The 21,442-nt window shown below is 48.3% G+C and overlaps 1 protein-coding gene across 1 annotated transcript in view; it reads right to left on the reverse strand.

Annotated features, from left to right (window-relative positions):
* Positions 1–20,537, reverse strand: part of CFAP46 (cilia and flagella associated protein 46) — a 100,720-nt gene extending 80,183 nt beyond the window's left edge. Inside the window, exons 1-10 of the mRNA XM_064595551.1 lie at positions 20,316–20,537; positions 19,443–19,567; positions 19,132–19,263; positions 18,331–18,395; positions 16,903–17,067; positions 15,899–16,022; positions 15,331–15,425; positions 14,410–14,520; positions 10,050–10,149; positions 20–118 (exon numbers count right to left, since the gene is read on the reverse strand). Coding sequence (XP_064451621.1) covers positions 20–118; positions 10,050–10,149; positions 14,410–14,520; positions 15,331–15,425; positions 15,899–16,022; positions 16,903–17,067; positions 18,331–18,395; positions 19,132–19,263; positions 19,443–19,567; positions 20,316–20,364 — 1,065 coding nt within the window. The 5' untranslated portion in view covers positions 20,365–20,537. The remainder of the gene's footprint in view (positions 1–19; positions 119–10,049; positions 10,150–14,409; positions 14,521–15,330; positions 15,426–15,898; positions 16,023–16,902; positions 17,068–18,330; positions 18,396–19,131; positions 19,264–19,442; positions 19,568–20,315) is intronic.
* Between the last annotated feature and the right edge of the window lie 905 nt (positions 20,538–21,442).

The following is a 21,442-nucleotide window of genomic DNA, read 5'->3' on the forward strand; positions in this document are numbered from 1 at the left end:
AGCCTGCTCAGGGGTTTACCTCAACGGCTGCTCGGACATAGATTTTAATTTTACTTTCGAGTCTTAAAGCTTCTAATTCGTACTCCAGGCATTCGATTTCAATCAGCTTCCCAGGATCCTGCAGGACACACACAGTTTTTGTATACATGGGAGATTTTTAATGAAAGCAATCACACACATTCATTAACTTCAAAGACCATTTTAAAATACATCTAACTTACTAGGTAGAAATTCAACAAGAAAACATAAGAGAATACAAAGACATATAACAAAAACTTAAAATGTTCCCCCAAAATGCAAAGATTTAAGTGAGAAAGCAAACAAAGTTTTTTTGATACCTTTTTAATCGTGGGGGGAAAAGGATAGTTAATTTCACTGGACATTGAATTTTTACTTGATTACACCAACTTCAGATGGCAAACGTGTTTTCTTTTACTTAATCCCTGACAGGGTTAGGATGAGAGCACCCTGCTTGGTGGAGGCAGAGGTGTGGGCAGCAGGAACCCGGGACTTGTCTTCGCGGGGCACACTGCGCTTCTACCAAACTGCAAAGCTTTCTGCGCTCCCGCCCGCTGTGACTGTGGTGAGACCTTCCCCACATCCTCTCCCACAATCCTGAGTGTGGTCAGTCCTGAACTGTAGCCGGTCTAGGAGGTGCGTCACTGTGAGTTAGTACAGAATGGTCACTGGTCTCCGCCTCAGTTCCCAGCTCAGCTCCTGAAACCCTTGTAATGCTCTAAGTGACAGAGCACCAGGAGCATCTTTCCTTCTAAAGATGTGATTCCCATGGGCTCCTGGGTGGGAGCTGGTCACACAAAGACCAAGCCATGATTACAAGCTTGGGACTCTCAGCCCTGCCGCTATCCTCCAGAAATGCATCAATAATTGGATCATGCCTACGTGAGGAAGCCCCCATAAAATCCCAATAGTACAGGGTTCGGAGAGCCTCCAGGTTGGTAAACATGTCCACATACTGGAAGGGTGACCCACCCCAACTCCACAGGGACAGAAGCTCTTCCCCACGCTTGGGACCCTCCGAGACCTTGCCCTCTATATCTCTTCATCTGGCCGTTCATCTGCATCCTTTATTATATAATAAATTGGTAAACCTGTTTCCCTGAGTTCTGTGAGCCACTCTGGAAAATTAATCAAACCCAAGGAGGGGGTTGTGGGAACCCTTCATTTGTAGGCAAAAAGGACAGAAGTTGTGGGTAACCTTGGGGACCTTCTACTCACCACTGGCACCAAAGTGGGGGAGCAGTTTTGTGGGACTGAGTCCTTCACCTGTGGGATCTGATGCTGTCTCCAATAAGAGCATCAGAATTGTCTAAAATTATAGGACACCCAGCTGGTGTCTCAGAGACTTGCTTGCTGTGGGGAAAACCCACACACATTTGGTGTTGGAAGTGCCGGAAGTGCACTGTTCTGTGCGAAAGCAAAGCAGAAACACTCAGGACTTGGAAAACCAGCTCTTCCCAGAGCAGTCAACATCACAAATAATGACGTTCCACACCTTTTCTTCTCTCTATCCACACATCTTCACCGGGGGAAGTGTCTATCCAGAGCTTTCCCTTTTTGGGGGGGTTGTTTTCTTGATATTGAGAGTTCTCTGCATATCCTGGCTATGAAGTCCTTTATCAGATATGTGATTTGCAGACATTTTCAGTCAGGATCTGGTTTGTATTTTCACATTTTCTGAACAGTAGCAAAGAGCAAAGGTTCTTCATTTTAACAAAATGTATCAATTTCTTGTATGAATTATGCTCTTGACATCAAATCTAAGAATTCTTTGCATAACTCAAAGTCACAAAGATTTGATTTTTTTTCTCTAGAAGTTGTATAGTTTTGACTCTCACATTTAGGTCTACAGTGCATTTTGAGCTAATTTCTGTATATGGTGTGAAGTAGGGGGCCAATGTTTTTGTTTTGTTTGTTCTTGTTTTTGTTTTTTAACATGTGGCTATTCACCTGCTCCAGAACCATTTGTTTAAAAAGATGCCTTTTTTTATCCACCAGTTGCCATTACACCTCTGTCGAAAGTCAGCTGGCCGTATGTTTGCGGGTCTAAGCCTGGACTCATTCCATCTACGTCACTTCCTCGGGCCAGCGCCACACTGGCCCAACGACTGCGCATCTGCCACACGTCCGGCAGTGAGGTAGCGTCCACCTTCTGACACATGTGCATTTCCAGAGTGTCTCTGCGTTAGCTTGGCTCCTTTGCATCTCCATGCAAGTTTCATGATCAGTGTGTCCATCTCTGAAGCTCTCCTGCGAGGACTCTGCGTGGGAGCGCGCCAGAGCCGCCATCCAACCCGGACAGAATCCTGTGATTCACACCGTATCTTCACTCTAAACAGCCAATGACCTTTTGAAGAGATTCAACTATTTTTAAAAGTCTTTCGCATTTGTTCATGTTCTTGCCCTTTCTGGGGGCTGCTCTCTATTTTCTGCAGGTCTGGACTTCCATCTGGCGCCACTTTCTTCCACCTGAAGAGCTGCCTCTAAAGTTTCTTGTAATCTGGGTCAGACTCTTTCAGATTTTGTATATTTTAATAAATATTTTACCTCTGTTTTTTTTAATTTTAAAGATTTTTTAAAAATTTATTTGAGAGAGAAAGAGAGAGAGCACAGAGGGAGAGGGAGAAGCAGGCTTCCCGCGGAGCAGGGAGCCCGATGTGGGGCTCGACCCCAGGACCCTGGGATCATGACCTGAGCCGAAGGCAGACGCTCAACGATTGAGCCACCCAGGTGCCCCTACAACACAGTATTATTAACTCCAGTCACCAAGCTGTACATTAGAACCTTAAAACTTATTCATCTTATAACTAAAAGTCAGTCCCCTTTGACCAACATCTCCCCCCTTCCTGCACCCCCTAGGCCTTAGCAAGCACCATTTTACTCTGTTTCTCTGTCTGGCTACTTTCTCTCAGCATAATACCTCTAGACTAGTCCATGTTGCCACAAATGGCAGGATTTCCTCTGTGTGTACACACAATACGTATATGTGCACAGTCCATATTATATGTTACATATATATAACTACATTACCTACAGACTGTGTTGCATATGTCTGTGTATTTATACACACACATTTTCTTTATCCACTCATCCACTGACAGGTTGTTTCCGTATCTCGGCTATTGTGATTAATGCTTCAGTGAACACGGCAGGGTAGACATCTCTTTGAGATACTGATTTCACTTCCTCTGGATATATTCCCAGGAGTAGGACTGCTGGATCATACTGTAGTCTATTTTTAATTTTTCAAGGAACTTCCCCACTGTTTTCAATAATGGCTGTACCAATTGACATTCCCACCTGAAGTGTACAAGGGTTTCCTTTTCTCCACATCCCTGGGCATCTGAAGTGGGGCAGAAGCCAATACTTGTTACCTCTTGTATTTTTGATAACAGCCATTCTAGCAGGTGTAAGGCGATACCGTGGTTTTGATTGGTATCTCCCTGATGATGAGTGTACCGGATGGCCATCTGAGTATCTTCTTTGAAAAAACGTGTACTCGGGTCTTCAGCTCATTTTATTCATTAGATTATTTGGGGGTTTTTGCTACTGAATTGTATGAGTTCCTTACATATTTTAGATATCAATCCCTTATCAGATACATGGTTTGCAAATATTTTTCTCCTGTCATAGGGTGCCTTTCACTGTGTGGACTGTTTCCTTTGCTGTGCAGAAGCTTTTAGTTTGATATAGTCCCACTTGTCTACTTTTGCTTTTGTTGTCACATTCAAAAAATAGCCAAGACCAATGTCAAGAAGCTTTTTCCCTATGTCTTCGTATAGGAGGAGTTTTATGGCTTCAGGTCCTAAAGGTCTTTAAACCATTTCCAGTTAATTTTTGTGAGTGGTGTAATATAGGGGTCCAATTTCATTCCTCTGCATGTGGACGCCCCGTTTCCCCATCGTGTGTTATCAGTGCGCTTGTCAAAGACATTAATGTGTGTGGGTTGATTTCTGGGCTCTCAGTTCTACTCCGTTGTTCTATGCAACTATTTTTAAGCCAGGACCACACTGCTCTGATCACTACAGCTTTTTAACATAGGTGCAAACCAAGAAGTGTGATGCCCCCAGCTTTGTTCCTCTTTCCCAAGAGTGCTTTCGCTCTTCAGTGGTTCCATACAAATTTTAAGATTTTTAAAAAATTTTTGTGAGAAAGGCCATTGGAATTTTGATAGAGATTGCATTGAATCTGTACATGGTTTTGGGTAGTATAGACATTTTAACAATTTTAATTCTTTCAATCCATAAACATTGAATATCTTTCCATTTATTTGTGTCTTCCTCAATTCCTTTTATCAGTGTCTTATAGTTTTCAGTGTATAGGCCTTTCACTTCCTTGGCTAAATTTATTCCTAAGTATTTTATGGTTTTGATACTATTATAAATGGGATTGTTTTCTTAATTCCTCTTTCAGATAGTTCATTGTTAGTGTACAGAAACAACTGATTTCTGCTGATTGTGAATTTTGCACTTTACTGAATTTGCTCATTAGTTCTAACAGTTTTTGGTGGAATTTTCCCTTTAGCTTTTCACCATGGAGTATGATGTGAGCTGTGGGCTGGTCATAGATGACCTTTGTTATGTTGCGATAACATTCTTTCTATACCAAATTTGTTGAGAGTTTTATCACGAAAGGATGTTGAATTTTGACAAATGCTTTTCTTGCATGTGTTGAGATGATCATATGGCTTTTATCCTTCTTTCTGTTAATGTGTTGCATCACATTTATTTGATTTGTCTGCGTTAAACCATTCTTGCATCCTCAGGATAAATCATACCTGATCTTGGCATATGATCTCTACAATGTGCTGTTGAATCTAGTTTGCTGGTATTTTGTTGATGACTTTTGCATCCATGTTCATCAGGGATATTGGCCTGTGGTTTTCTTTTCTTGTGCTGTCTTTGTCTGGCTTTGCTATCAGAGAGATCGTGGCCTTAAAAATGAGTTGGGGAGTGTTCCTTTCTCTTCAGTTTTTTTTTTTTTTTTTTTTTTTTGAAGAGTTTTTAAAGGATTGGCATCAATTCTTCTTTAAATGTTTGGTATAATTCACTAGTGAAGTCATCTGGTCCTGGGCATTTCTTTGTTGGGAGATTTTTTATTACTATTTCAAACTACTTACTAGTTATCAGTCTATTCAGATTTCCTATTTCTTCATGATTCAGTCTTGGTAGATTGTATGTTTCTAGGAATTTATCCATTCCTTATAGGTTATCCATCTTGTTGGGGTATAATTTTCATAGTGTTCTCTTAACAATCCTTCGTATCTCTGTGGTATCAGTGGTAATGTCTCCTCTTTCATTTCTGATTTGATTTGAGCCTTCTCTCCTCTATATATGTCTATTAAGCCCATTTGGTCTAAAGTGTAGCTCAAGCCCAATATATCCCTAATGATTATCTGTTTGGATGATATATCCACGTTGAAAGTGAAGTCTTGCAGATCCCTACTATTATTGTGTTGCTGTATATTTCTGCTTTCAGATCTGTTAATACTCACTTCATGCCCTTAGGTGCTCTAATGCTGGGTATATATGTATGCACAACTGTTACATTCTCTTGATTAATCAATTGTTTATCATTATATAATGATCTTCTTTGTCTCATTACTTTTTTTTTTTTTTTTTTTTTTTTACTTTTGGATAAGTAAGTATAGCTACTCCTGCTCTTTTGGTTACCATCTGCATGGAATATCTTTTCCCATCCCCTCACTTTCAGCCTATGTGTGTCCTTAATGCTGAAGTAAGTCTCTTGTGGGCAGCATATAGTTTGGTCTTTCTAAAAAAATTTTAATTCATTCAGTACTCTATGTCTTTTAATAGGCGAATTTACTCCTTCATATTTAAAGTAATTGTTAATAGGTAAGAACTTATTATTATCATCTTCTTTTCTGGCTGTTTTATAGTTTCTTTGTTCCTTTCTGTTGCCTTCTCCTTTTGTGAGTTGATGATTCTCCAGTGTGGTATGCTTTGACTCTTTTCTTTTAATCTTTTGTGCATTGTGCTTTGTGGTTACCATGAAGCTTACAGAAAACATCTATAGTCATGACAATCTATTTTAAGTTGAAACAACTTCACTCCAATCACATACAAAAACTCTACCTTTTTACCACTCCCCACTACATTTTATATTTTTCATGTCACAATTTATGTCTTTTAATGTTCTGTATCCATTAACAAATTATTGTAGCAAGTTATTCTTAGTAATTTTGTCTTTTAGACTTTATACCAGGTGAAGTGATTTATACACCACCATTACAGTATAAGAGTATTCTGATGTGACTATATACTTACCTTTACCAGTCAGATTTATACTTTTGTATATTTTCCTGTTACTAATTAATGTCCTTTCACTTCACCTTGAAGAACTCTCTTTAGCGTTTCTTTGAGGGCAGGTCTAGTGTTGATCAACCCCCTCAGCTTTTGTTTGTCTGGGACTGTCTTTCTCTCTCCTTCATTTCTGAAGGACAGCTTTGCTGGATAAAATATTCTTGTCTGGCAGTTTTTCCTTTCAGCACTTTGAATATATCATCCAATCCCTTCCTGGCCTGCAAGGTTTCTGCTGATAAATCCATTGAGAGCCTTATGGAGATTCCCTTGTATCAGATCATATTGGTTCTCCTGCTGATTTCAAAATTCTCTCTTTTATAACAATAATAATTTGTATAATAGAACTTTGACACTTTTATTATCATATGCCTTGGTGAAGTCTTCACTGGGTCGAATCTCTTATGGGACCTCTGAGCTTCGTGTACTTGGATGACCATACCTCTTCTCCAGATTTGGGGGGTTTTCAACCATTATTTTTTTAAATCAGTTTTCTTGCCCCTTCCTCTCCTTTTGCCTCTGGGACTCCCATAAAGCACCTATTGTTTTGCTTGCTAGTATCCCATAATTCACATAGGCTTTCTATGCTCTTTTTTACTTTTTCTCCTCTGGAAAATTTCAAATGACCTTTTAGTTTACAAATTCTTTTTTCTGCTTGATCAAGCCTCCTATTGATACTCTCCACTATACTTTTCACTTCATTCACTGTATTTATTCTTCGGCTCCAGGATCTCTATTTGACTGTTTTTCTAAATGATTTTTATCACTATTGAACTTCTCATTTTGTTCACGTTTTTCCTGATTTCATTGTGTATCTGTGTTCCTTTAGCCTGCTGAGCTTCCTTAAAACAATTATTTTGAATTCTTTGTCTGGCAATTCATATACCTCCATTTCTTTGGAGTAGGTTACGGGAAAATCGTTGTGTTTCTTTGGTGGTATCATGTTTCCCTGATTTTCTGTGTTTTTTGTAGCCTGTGTTGATGTCTGGGCATTTGGTGAAGTAGTCATCTCTTGCAGACTTCACAGTCCAGTTTTGGTGGGGAGAGACCTTCCCCTGTGGGTGGGGTGAGAATGCCGGCTAGTAAGATGGGGCTGGCAGCTATCATGCTAGGGAAGGCCCAGCGTCATCGTCTCCAGCCTCAGCAAAGACCGCAGGATTCCTCAATAGTCAAGGCTGCTGGTCTCCAGTTTCAAGGTCTGTTGGGGTCCTTGGTGGCGAAGGCTGCTGGGGACCTCCTGATCATTTTCTCCCATGGGGATGTCGTGGCCATGGGGATCTCTTTTGGCACTGGGTCTGGATTGCAAGCACCTTAGCAGTGGTGGCACAGATTTCTGGTGCACAGATGCCCATGGGGCAGTCGTGGAGCTGGAGACTACATCGGGGTGCTTGCGCAGCAACAGCAGTTCTGGGGTCCTGGGCACTGGCTAGCTGACAGAAGCCATCCTGGGTGTGACATGGGTGTGTGTCCAGTGGCCAGGAAGCCGGGATCTAGATCTAACTGCTTTAAATTCCGTGGCAGGAACTATTCTCAGCCTTGTGTAACTCTGAAGACTGGTCCCCGGTCTCTGGTTAGGTGGCCCCCTCTCCAGCTTGTGTAGTTCCCTTCCACACGTGCACGAATCAGAACTCAGCTGAAGACTCCAAGGGGGAGCCTCTGGAGCTCTCCAGAACTCTCATTTTGTGCAGTTCACTCCTCTCTGGTGCTCAGTCCTGTGAGCTGGAGCTGCTCTGTCCTCCTGACTGCCAACTCCTCCTCAATCCAGGTAGACTGTCTCGGGCTTCACCTGTGTTCCCCTCCCTCGCCAAGTCTGCAAAGTCTCCAGGCAGTAAGCTCTGGGTGATGATAAGACTCACCTGCATTTGTTGCCCACCTCTCAAGCTTTGCTTTCCTTCATTAGCTGTTGTTCAGGGTCTTGAAAAATATTATTTCATATATTGTTTGGTTTTTTTAGTTGTTTCAGGCATGAGGGCCTTTTACTCCAACTTGGCCAGAAAAAGTTCATTTCTTTCACTATGTCAATTTCACATTCTTCCCTCCTTTTAAGAAAAGGTTCACTTATTCCTCAACAATCATACAGAATGACAGGTTTGTTTTGTTTACCATTCCTCTTAAGAGGACAGTGAAACGTCAGGCAGTGCAGTTCAGTGTTGGAAATCTAACTCTGCCTCACAGTCACTTCTGGTTTCCTCGATTATGACTCTTCCCTCTTGGCTGATGTTGCTCCACACTGATCCCCTGAGTGACCCAGCTCTTGGACTTCCCAGCCAGGAGGCTCGTCAATGCAGGGAGACCCTCTGAAGAAAGAGCTGACAAACCCTGAACATCTGAACATGCCCACTTTAGGGAGACTGTAATGATGTTAACATCCATTTCTCTGTTCAGCAAAATCTGCCGAGCACCTCTGAAGTGCCAGGCATTGCACTGGGAAATGGGGCTACAACAGCAAACGGATCAGGCAGGTCCCTGTCCTCCAAGAGGTTGTGTTCTCATAGCGAAAATGGACAATCACCAAGTAACACATAAACATCTCATTAGGCATAAAGGTCAAGATGTAATAATGTAACTAACAACTTACCAGGAAAATGTAACAGTTCCAATACCCATAAATAATGACAAATGTATGCTGTAAAAATGAGATACTCATATTTGCAGGGAGAGATTTAACACATTTCTCATAGAAATCAAGAGAGTCAACGGATAAAAATGAGTGCAGATGTAAAAATCTAAACCAATTAACACTGAGAGCTCTTTAGTGGATACCTACAGAATCCTTTACTTAAAAAATGAAGACATCCTTTTCGAGTATGCACAGAACATTTACACAATTTAAGAACAACAAATACTGAGCATGTTGCAAAGGGCAGTGAGGAGAGGGTGCTGTGATCTCAGAGGTGCAATACCCTGGGCCCTCGGCACTTGAGTTACACATTTAACTTTTAAAAAGAACCAGTGCCCTGGGAGTGTGTGGTCCTCCTGGTGCTGAGTGTGGCCCTCTCACAGGAGGTTGCTCTCTGCGGGTGGTCTGAGCAGGGTGAGACCCCAGTGCTAAGGCTGGGCCACTGTGCGTGGAAACAGAAGATGGGAATGGGGCCGTAAAAGCACTCTGAAGTCCTTCAAAAATAGCTGCCTCCGCTGTTTCCATCCCCTGTGCTCTCTGGCCGCGGAGTTCTCCGGCCTCAGCGCTACCCACCCCCGCACGCCCATCCCAGCTCTCCCATCTGGCAGTCCTATCCAAGTACTGCCAGACTGTCAAGGTCCAGGTGAAGCTTTATTTCCTTTTTTAGAACAATTTCCAGATCAACAGAACCACAAATGTGACTGATTTCCCTTCTGCTAAACTGTATGTCTTATTACCTGCACCATGGAAGGGGTCCTATGCTAGAGCTTTATTTAGAGGGAAACTTGGGAGAAGCAGCTGATATCTAAGACTCACAGGTACTTTGGGACTAAACACAGCAGGTGCCCCATGGAAAAGGCAGGAAGTGACGCTGGGGGCCCCACGGACCGTGGCAGCGAGAGTGCGTGATGTGCATGTCACATCATCTCAGCTGGGTGAAATGCACATGTGGAAAACGAGGCACTTTGCCAACCACACTGCTAGGCCCTCCTGCGGGAGGTTTTGGAATTTCTTCCCCTCCCTTTTGCCTTCTTCGTCCAGGTGACGCCGAGCAGGTGCCGTACATCCATCCGCAGTCACCCATCACTTACTGTGCTGTTAATACTCTTCAAGTCTGAGAGGCAGCCAGAGGAGATCTCCTCACATTTCAAGGTCAAAGAGAGACGAGCCAATTCAAAAAGCAAAAGAATCCTGGAAATGAAGAAGCAAAAGAGCAATGGATCAGAGGAGGCGTCAGGGACCACTTACCTGCATGTACCTGTAGGGGAGAAAAAGCAGTCATCGTTTAACCAGAGGTGGGAAATAAAAATAAAACAAACATCCTAGGGCCATGGTCCCCAAGCCCAGCCCCTGCCAGGCCCTGCAGAATTTGGCGGCAATGAAGAGCTCCGTCCGCTGGGTGAACTGCTCCTCCTTCTCTGCCCTCAGGTGGGTACTAGTGCAGGGAAGAGGCAGGAAAACGCCCCGCACAGCCTCTCGGTGCCTCAGGTGTCACCGTCTGAATCATCAGAGCAGTGGGAGCAACACGGGGAACAGCCACGAATTTCCTGACTCAATGCCTCTTCCTCCGACCACGGGACAAGCATCCAAGGATACCACTAGTCCAGGGCTTTGTAGAAAGAAGCAGGCTGATGTTAACATCTACATGGGAATGCAAAGGACCCAGGAGGGCCGAAGTGACTTTGAAAACAAGGCTGGAGGACTAGACCACCTGATCTTGAGACTTAACATAAACCCGTAGGAGTCCAGGCCTGATATAGGACAGGCCCGGGTCCTCCGCCTTGACCGTGACATCCTGGACCAGGCAGTTCTTGGTTGGGCACGGGAGACACATCCTGCACACCCCAGTTCCTTGAGGAGCACCCCTGGCTGCCAGCCACGAGGTGCCAGGAGCAGCCCCCACGGCGGCCACTGGTAGTCTCCAGACATGCCAAATGTCCCCTGGGACAAGCCGGTGCCCTTTCTGCCCTTTGCGAGCTAACCATCACAGTCTTACCCAGGACGCCAAATGGCTAGTCTGCTGTAATAACCGAACTCAGTGTCGCCACCCTCCCCAACCTGCACTCCCACCATCCCCACCCACCTCCTCCCCCTGCTCAGCCCCTGGAGCTCCAAGGGCCCTGGCAGGCCTGGCTTGACATCCTGCCCCTCGGTGCTCCCTGAGCTCCGGCCACACGGACCCACTGCGCAGGTAAGGAGGGAGAACCCGGAAAGATATAAATCACTGGGTTTTGGTCCTTTTTTCAGTTTTAAACTAACAGAACATTTTTTCCCACCCAGAATTCTAGGCACAGAAGCCCGGGTGGAGGGGTGTCAGCAGGGTCCCTCACTCAGAGTTGGGAGCCTGAGGCTTTTAGACAGGAAGGACCTGAAAGCAAACACAGAAGGCAGCTCGGGACAGGCGGCCCAGCCAGCGCAGGACACGCCCTCTCCTCCAGGCCCGAGCAGCACCAAGCAAACGCAGACCGCACGCGAAGCCGAGGAAACCTAACTGTCCACATCAGGAGCTGCTGGGCTCAACCCCTCTGGCCACACACAGTAAAAGCAGAAGTTCTTACAAAAGTAAAGCCACAGAGACACCGCAGGGGATAGAACCATTTTCAAACTTGGAGGGTGGGAGGGCCTTGCTGGGCACATAGGTAGAGATGGGGGACACAAGGCCAAGCCTGGCTCATGGTGGGGGTTAGGGGGCACACAAGTGGGGGTCAGGGTATGCAGCCAGCTCTGAGCTGGGGCCACACGGCCTGGACTTCTGGGAGACCCAGGTCAGCCCTGACTCACAGGGCTATGGGGCAAGGAATCCGCGACAGGCCCAGGACTGATGGGAATGAATATGAGTTCAAATTATTCTTATATTAAATAAAACATTTCTGTACATCAAAAATTAATTTTAAAAACCTAAAAGGTATACAAACTGGGACAATTGATAAATATACTAGAGCTGGAGTGCTCAAATTTTAAAATAGAAAAATCTGCAAGTCAATAATGAAATGGTTTATATCCTACTTATAAAAAATGGGCAAAATAAGTGTATAGGAAACTAATAAAGGGAAAAAATGCCAGGAAATGTAGGATAAAACACCAGCAGTCAGAGGACGGGGTGAGAGCAACAGCATGCCCCTCTCCTCGGAGAGGTCAGAGGCAAGGGTCTTCACATGCGTGCTCCGTGTGGCTTTTGCAGCATGCATCAGTGCCCCAGAGTCCCATTTCTAGAAACTTCCCCTGGAGCTGCTCATATCAGTAGTGAGACCCCCAAGGGAGGGCCCAGCTGTAACAAGGGATGCTGGAGGGGACACTGCACATTCGTGCATACACATGTCTATGCATGTGCATGGGTTCTCCTAACCCCAAGTGCTCTGACTGGCCTCCTAGAAGGCCTGAAAACCCATGTTAAGAACTTAGTTGCAGAATATTTTGTGATGCAGAAACATGTTCACAATTCATATGGGAGAAGTAGATTAAAAACCTAGGTGATAATAATGTTGAAAATATACATTGATCCATTTTCAAACTTCCTACAGTTACTGCATATTAAATTTGAAATAAGAAAAAAAATCATGAAAATCATTTAAAGATTTATTTATTTTAGAGAGAGCGAGTATGGGGCTGGGGGACAGGTAGGGGCAGAGGGAGAGAGAATCACAAACAGACCCTGCATTGAGCATGGAGCCTGATGTGGGGCTCAATCTCGCGACCCTGAGACCATGACCTGAGCCGAAACCAAGAGTCGGATGCTTAACCAACTGCGCCACTAGGCGTCCCAATGATGAAAATCATTTTAAAAATATGTATATACACCACCCCTGGTGCATTAAATCTGTACAAATTCAAAAGCCGTGGACGAGTTCCTACAGGAAGTGACAACATGAACACGAGCCATCTTGTCCCTTTCATCCAATCTACTGCAGGCGGCCTCAGGATGCCTGGTGACCCTGCTCCCTGGTGTTCATGGCCTGTGTGATCCCTTCCCTTTGAGTAACTCACTGCTAACCAACAGGAGACCTCAACCTTGGGCCTGATTAGATCCCAAGCAATTCTGACTTCCCTTGCGCTGGCCAATTATCCCTAGCTGGCTCTGATAAAGCACCCGCTCGTCGAGCTTCAGAAGAGACCACGGCCCCGCCAACACGTGGATGGCAGCTGCACCTGGATTCCCATCCCACAGACACCATGAGAGAATCAACATGCATCGTCATAGGCTGCAAGCTCTGTGGTAATTTGTGAAGCAGCAATGGATAATACACCCCCTATATGAGTTTTCTAAGGCGGCTGTGATGGATTACCATCAACTAATTGGCTTAAACAACAGAAATTCCATCTCTTACAGTTCCAGAGGCCAGGAGACTAAAATCAGGGTATTGCAGGACCACGCTCCCTCTGAGACCTCTGCCACAAGAGCCTTCCTTGCTCTGCTGGCTTCTGGTGTTCGTCAGCAAGCCTTGGTGCCCCTTGACTTGCAGCTACAACACTCCAATCTCTGCCTCTATCGTCACCCGGCCTTCTTCATGGTGAGCATCTGCATCCCAAATTTCCCTCTTCTTATAAGGACAAAAGTCACTCATTAGTGCCCATCCTAATCCAGTATGACCCCATCTTAACTTGATGACATCTGCAAAAACCCTATTTCCAAATACGATCATGTTCACAGGCAGCAAGGGTCAGGACTTGAATAGATCTTCTGGGGGAACACAGTTCCACCCATAACACCCCAAAATTAACGAATGAGTGACAGACTGAAAACAGACATAAATAATTATTATAGACAACGGCCAAAACGTTTCATGTGTTAGGAGTGCAGAGAAGCTGATGAGAAAATCATTGAGAACTCAAAAGATAAAGTCTCAAAAGGGGTAGTTCAGAGGCCTCCACATATGGCTGAGTATTACACCTCATGGGTAATCGGAGGCGCACAGATGGAAACCAAAGCAGTAAGATCATTTCAGCCACCACGTTAACAGGGTAGCAGTGGTGTCCACTCTTTTAAGTCAGCACACGTGAGAATGTGACAAAACAGCTGCTAGATTGGGAAGCACACCCATCGTTTCTGTGGGAATAAACTAGAATAAACATTCTAGTTCATTCTGTCAGCCTCTGGCTCAGCTATCCATTCCTGGGAATCCAAGCCAGGACGCCTCCTAAATGCAAACAGCACCCAGAGGATGGAGGAAGGCACAGGATTGAAAAACTGAGTGCTGGGGGTGGAGGACTCTAGCTGCTGAGACGTTAGACTGCTACTCAGAAAGCTGTGAGCTGTTTCAGTAACTTGAAAAGTACCTATGCTGAGAAGCTAAATTTGATTTAAAATGTACGATATGAAGCTACATATCCCAAATGCTCCTCAAACAGTACAAACCTCAAGACCAGAAAGGAGTAGAATCTCCACAATGGCGAATGCTTGATACGGTACAACGATTACGTAGATGTGAAAGTGGAAAAAACACGAACACTTACTTTTCCTCTCTGATTGAAGGGAAGCGCTGGTGATTATAGTAACTTAAATGTTTATAGGCCTTCTTCAGAATTGAGTTCACATCTTCAGGTAACTCATTTTTATCCAATTTTCTAGAATTTATTCAAACAATAAATAACCAAAATATCATGTCAGATTTGTTCAAATTATCCTAAGACAAACTCCAAGTCTAGGAACCTGTGTTTCCCACTGAACAGGCCTAAAAAATCCCTCTTCCTTCGTTCCTTCACTCTCCAAGATGACTTCTCACACCTCCTTACTCTCCTCACTCCCAGAACAGGCTCCTTTTCCCTGTACAGCCCCTCTGCCAGAACCAGACCCATAGGAGGGCAACCTTGTAGGCTGGCTTGGCCCTTCATACCTCCCCGGTTCAGGACCCTGGGCAGCAAACTGCCTCCCTCTGGACAGCTTCCCTCTACTCACACACACACTGGATCTCCTCATGCCTTCTCCTCGTATGCACTGGATCCCCTCGCTGCCCTTTCTTCCCACACACTGGCTCTCCACCTCCTAATTCCCTCTTGCCACTTTAGCAGACATATGCATACAGTTCCATTCTTCCTTCACTTTGAACCACTACTGTCAGGGTTTCACCCAAATTAACTACTCCTATTTGTCAAGGTCAAGTGTCAAGCCTCATGTGGAAGGGCCTATTAGACAGATCTCACCCAGCCAGTGACTCTCCTCCTAAACCACTTTCCTCACTGGCTTAGAAGCTACACTCACCCATGAGAAGCCTCCCTCTGGCCACTTCTAAGTAAAGGGAGACAAGGCAGAGTCCCATCCTCTGGGCCGAGGCCTCACCCTACTGTTCCACCCTCACCCACCCCCTGGCACAGCCATATCCCCTCTAGATGGCACAGAGACCCCGGGTCAGCACCTAAAACTCCTAAACCACTTACGCTTTTAGCATATTAATGTGGTAAGTGACAGCCAGGCTAGCGGAGGTTTTCTTTTCTTCCTCTAACTGAAGCTCATCCACTAATTCATGTCTCACCTGTTATAAGATGGGACAGAATTATTAATTGATTTAAACAAATAATTAGGTAGAGATCCAGATACTAATTACTATTTTACAATTATTCTTCCTTTAAAATTAATATTTGTAATGAACAAGTATCTCTTTATTAATGGCATTTTATATTTAGTTTTCATATAGAACCCGAGTTGATTTCCTATACGTGAAAGTTAGCAGATGATGACGTTCCTCATACATATTGTAGGGTTTATGATTACTTTATATTAACAAATTTTCTGCTAGCCTTTTTGTCATTCAGTGCTGTTACAAGTGTAATATTCAGAGATCACAATGAAGGCAAAAGATTTTATTTTGCTTTCTCAATGTGTGCACGATGTATGTATGCTTTTGCCTCTCTCAGTGGATAGACTTGGTTGTTTTTATACACGGTTCTCCAAAAATGACATTTAAGAAAATTACTTCTGCCTACATTTTTCAAAATGCCAGCTTACCATAACAGAAAATATGTGTCGATATTTCTGTGGCACGCTAGCTTTTATAAATGGCGCTGCAGTGACACAAAATTTTGCAGCCTCTTCCTTTTTTCCAGCTTGTAGATAACAGTCCAGAAGCTCCCTGGATAGTATAAAAATACTGGATATTAAAACCTGATGAAATCGTTTTCTGCTGCAAATGTCTAATAACCAGGTTGCATTTTATTACGTTTCACAAACTTCAGAAACAAACAGGGATCAGGCAGCTCCTTACTCCACACCTGCAGCATGTGGCTCAGCAGGGACTGCAGGCAGGGGCTGAGAGAGCTATGCTACTCCTGGCAGGAGGGAAAGGAAATGTTTGCACCATAACTACCTCCAACACTTATAATAGCATTTTTAAGAAAGACTGTATTTATACTTATTTTCTGTTAAAAGCTCCCCAAATAGCCATAAAGCAGGTAAAGAAAGCCTTTAGATTCTGGATTCCAACCTCAGGGTGGATCCTCTGGATCCTCCTTGCAGACATGCACCCAGTCGCTAGCCTGCACATGGTACTTCCCAGAGATAGCACAAGTCTGGCTGATTGCCTTCCGGTCCACTCAGCACAAGGATCATATGCTGACATCTCTCACTGTGGCTTCTCAGGGCTGTCCCTAGGCTGATGCACAAGGAGCACACTTCCCTAAACAGGGCCATTCTGGCTGAGTTTTATGTTGCTAAACTGTCTACTGCATAACAATTCACTGAACTAAGTTAAAGCCACGAGCCAGGATTATGACACAAGGTCACACGTCCTGTGTTTTGAGTCTAAACACTCATCTTGCTGTAACACCCATATGATCAGGACACTGCGATTTTATCTATAGACCTCATCAGACAAGACACAAAAACCGTAATCCTAACTACAGAGTAGAAAGCATATAAGATAATCATCCCCCTGGGAGCAAGCGGGAGGGGAAGGAGGTCAGAGGCTGCCAAGCGTGGTTGCTTAGGGACTTGTGGCAGGGCATCCAACTCACAGCATCAGCTCTGCCCGCCACTCCTTGTCCTCTTCTTCAGTCTGATTTAACACGTTGACAATTTGGGAGAAGCTGGAGATCAGATGGTGATGATATCCCGGCTTGAGAAATGGCCTCACCATTTGCCAGTAGAGGACTGATGCGTTATACACCAGGAAGTAATACCTGCAACGTGAGCAGAGGAAGTCTGAGACTAGGTCCCGAGCCCGTCCAGAGCCTGTCGGAGCGGCCTCAGGCAGGAGCCTCGAGTCCTCTGTCCCCAGTAGATGGCAGCAGCACCATCTGAGCCGCTCTGAGCTGCGGGCACCCACACTGCCTACGCAGAAGGGGCTGGAGGCTGCAGTTCAACCCCAGCCATGATGACCCGGCCACATGACTCCTGAGTCCAGACTAGAGATCCCTTCACCCATTCAGTCATTCCAAAAGTGATCAGCTCCCTGTGAAAATACACCAGTAAGCGAGGTCTCCTTTGGTTCCCAAGAGATAGACAAGAACAGGCAAGTGCAGGGGGAATCAAGGAAGGCTTCCTGGAGGAAGTAACATCCTGCTGAGACCTGAAATGTGAGAAGCGATCAGCCCTGAGAGCAGTGCAGGGAAAGGGTCTGCCAGGTAAAAAAGAGGGAGAGCAGAATCTTTGGGGAACAAAGTCCCCATGCCTGTGCATGAAGGGCAAAGTGGGGCAGGAGGAGGGGTGAGGAGAGGAGCAGGGACACCCCTCAGAAGGTGGGCTTTTTCCTGAGGGCTGGAAGGAGCCACTGGAGGAACTGGAGTAAGGGCACCACAGGGCCAATTTGCCTTTCTTGCTGTAGGCCTCTCTGAGAGGCCAGCTCTGCCTTGTAAGACCCAGGGTGCATGGGGAGGAGGCTCACAACAGCACTGATCAGGAGCCCGAAGGAGTGAATCAGGATTTACACCTGAATCTCCTTAAATAGGTTGTATTAATACCACTTTGTGTGCAAACTTAATAGTTTCAATAATCTTTCTTTTTGATGAAAGAAACATTAATTAAGTAGAAAACTGTGCTAGAGTTTTAGCTGAATCGCTATAGACAGGAGGCCTTGGCCTGGGCAATCTGCCAGAGGGAACAGAGGCAAGGGGGGGCAGGGGAGGGCGGGACTCTGATGCTGAGCCCTCAGAGAGGCCCAGACACTAAGAGGGCCACGGAGACCGGCCAAAGGAGAAGTGTCCACAGAGAACACAGACAAAAGCCGTCTGCATATCACAGCAACCACAGGACAGACAAAAGGAGGAGGCCAAGGGAATCGTGTGTGTATGGGACCCAGCTCTACACGCTAGAAACAAGCATACAACAAGGACACAACAAGGACAAAACCCCCCACAGTCCAAACAGGTAGAACCACTTGGTAAATCATGGTTCTGTACCTTTTACACAATCCCAGTTAGAAATGGCCAATTCTATATACCTACCTGGGTTCTCCTTTTGCAAAGTTTATTGCCTTCATATACTGAGTCACACAATTTTCAAATTCCTCCTAAAACAACATAAAAAATGCACAATTGCATTGAATTTGCCACTGAAACATCAATCATTGCTCGTGGTCACTTCCGTGGACATTAAACCACACTAAGGACTGGCCTGGGAGCCCATGTATAAGCAGCAGGAGCCTGGGCGCCTCGCGCGTCCTCAGGCACACCCGGCCGGGCTCAAGGGCAGCTGTCCTGGGCACAACCAGGGCACCAGGATGCAGACGCCAAAGGTCAGACAGGAGCTTCGGGGAAAAGCACAAGCGGGAAACTGATGATAAATCTGCTCGCTGACCTTTCCATAAAGAGTACTTTATTTTATTTATTTATTTACTTGACAGAGAGAGACACAGCGAGAGAGGGAACACAAGTGGGGGAGCAGGAGAGGGAGAAGCAGGCTCCCCGCTGAGCAGGGAGCCCGACGTGGGACTCGATCCCAGGCCCCCGGGATCATGACCTGAGCCGAAGGCAGATGCTTAACGACTGAGCCACCCAGGCGCCCCATAAAGAGTACTTTAGGATTTGTCTAGCCTGACACAATTTTGGAAGCAGGTGAGATTGTAACTCTTTCCACACAAGATGTAAAATTTTGAGGAGAATCAAGGCAGCCTCAGGGAAAACCTCGAGTGGGACAAACCATTAGGTATTCGTTTAGGAACGGGGACCTGGTGGGGGTCCCACTGAAGGTTAGGGTTGGAAGGCTTCACCCTCAGATGGACGCCTGCTCCCCGGGGCATCTCTCACCAGGTTTTCGGTGGACTTGGGGGCACAGAGCTGGGCCTTACACAGGTGCGCTCGGCCCAGGAACTGGGTGACCGGCCCCTTCACCTTGAAGTACATCTGGATGCAGTCGTCACTCATCTCGGGGTGCCCCATCTGCAAGACACCACCCCGCGGCCATGAACGGCCCCAGAAGGGTGCCTGCGGATGCAGCGCCAGGCAGCGGCTCTGCCAAGACCTGAGGACGGCACCCCCGCCCCGGGTGCTACCGCGGTCTCCAGCTCCACCTCGTGCTCCCAGAAACAGAGACCCTCCTAGGACCCCCGACCCCGTACCTTCAGCGCCTGTTCTGCACACAAAACAAACAGGTCGGGGCTGAAGCTCTCCATGGGGTCGAACTCTGATTTGCCCAGGTTGGCCGACTTAATCAGCGCATAAGCCCTCTTCAGGGACGCGTCATCTACCAGGACGACAGTGGAGAAAGGTGTGGTCAGGAGAAAGCCCGCACGGCATCACTGCGCACCGGGGGGCCAGTGTGGGAGGGGGCCGGCGGCCGGGCGTCCTCCCCCCCGCGGCCCGGCGTCCCCCCCCCCCGCGGCCCGGCGTGTCCCCCCCCGCGGCCCGGCCTCCCCCCCCCCCCCCCGCGGCCCGGCCTCCAACCCCGCGGCCCGGCGTCCCCCTCCCCTGCGGCCGGGCGTCCCCCCCCCCGCGGCCCGGCGTGTCCCCCCCCGCGGCCCGGCGTGTGCCCCCCCCCCCGCGGCCCGGCCTCCCCCCCCCCCCCGCGGCCCGGCCTCCAACCCCGCGGCCCGGCCTCCAACCCCGCGGCCCGGCGTCCCCCTCCCCTGCGGCCGGGCGTCCCCCGCCCCCGCGGCCCGGCCTCCCCCCCCCCCCCCGCGGCCCGGCGTCCCCCCCGCCGCGGCCCGGCCTCCCCCCCCGCGGCCGCTCCCCGTCCCCAGCCTCCACCAGGCCGAGCCTCGGCAGCAGTGGGGGCAGGGATCCTGAGCAACCGCGGAGGACGACAAGGCGGGGGTCGCGGAGGCCCTACGTGGGGCGGGGGCGGCGTGGGTGCCGGGGCCTCCCCAACGTGGGAATCCCGAGTCGGGCGGGACCCGGCCACCCAGGCCAGGGGCCTGCGCGCTCCGCCTCTCCGGGGGCAGGGTCCTGGCGGGTCCCGGGTCCCTGGGGCTGGGGCTCGGTCCCCCGCCCACCCTGCTGGCTCCCGGCGCGGGCCAGCTGCTGCGTGATGACCAGGTCCATGGCGCCGGGACGAGCGCGCTGGGTTTTCTCCGCCTAGCCGGCTGCCGGCGGTTGCCTAGCGACCGCGGGGGACGCCGCCGGTCCTACGGGTCGGCGACTGGGCCACACTAGTCCGGAGGCGAAGCGCCGCCAGGAGGCCACCCCCTGCGCGTCCGGGCCGCCCTTCCCGGACAAAGACGCGGGGGCGGGGGCGCAGCCCCGGGGCGAGGGGAGCGGAGCGAGGGCGGGGCGCGCTCGCGTCGGGGTCGTGCCCACGCTGGCCCGCGCGACCCCCCCCCCGCTCGCCCAGCCCCCGCCCACGCCCCGGGGCGATGCTGCCCGAGCGGCCCCGCGTCCCCGCCCCGCGGTCCCCCAGGCCAGGGATGCCCCTGGATCTGGTCCTGGCTTCCGGAGCCTGTCCCTGCCTGCCTTAACTCATTCTCGCGGGCACCCACTCATCCATTGATTCGTGCATCCTACAGGCCGGGGATCGTCCGGACAGTTGTTCGCCCCTGCCTGGGCCGGGCCTGAGCGTGCCGGGAAGCGCGGGGCTGCACGGCCGCCGCGTGCGGAGAGGACATCAGGCAAACACTGAATGCGCATCCAGGGGTCGGACCCTGAGAGGGTCGCGCGAGCACCGGACGGCTGAGCTGAGATTTGCAAGAGCAGAGGAGGCTCCCCACAAAGGGGGGAGAACGGCACCTGCGCGGGAGGGAGGGGCGCCCGCGAGGGCGCGTGGGCGGGGCTGCGGGGAACCGGGTCAGGGCGCTGGCCAGGGCGGGATCGCCGTCCTCCCACGGGCGCTGCACGCGGTGCGCCCGGGTCCTGGCGTTTTCTGAGGGTGCCAGGTGAAGCCTGGTTTGGAGAGGGTGAAGGTGAAGAGGCCGCGGGCACACGCCCAGGGCAGGAAGGGAGAGCGTGTTTGGGTGACAGGTGTGAGACCCAAGAGGGCCAAGAGGCCACAGCCCTGGGGCTTACACACAAGGGTGGATGGGGCATGCACCGGCACGGGGAGCTCCAGAGGAGGGCTGGACAGGTGGTAGCTCAGGAGCAGGTGCTAGGTGTTCTGTCCGGGCATGCGGGATGCTGAGGTATTCGG

The sequence above is a fragment of the Mirounga angustirostris genome, unplaced genomic scaffold (assembly GCF_029215605.1).
Source record: "Mirounga angustirostris isolate CCGP_5_RB_7025 unplaced genomic scaffold, mMirAng1.0.hap1 SCAF_6, whole genome shotgun sequence".
Lineage (NCBI taxonomy): Eukaryota > Metazoa > Chordata > Mammalia > Carnivora > Phocidae > Mirounga > Mirounga angustirostris.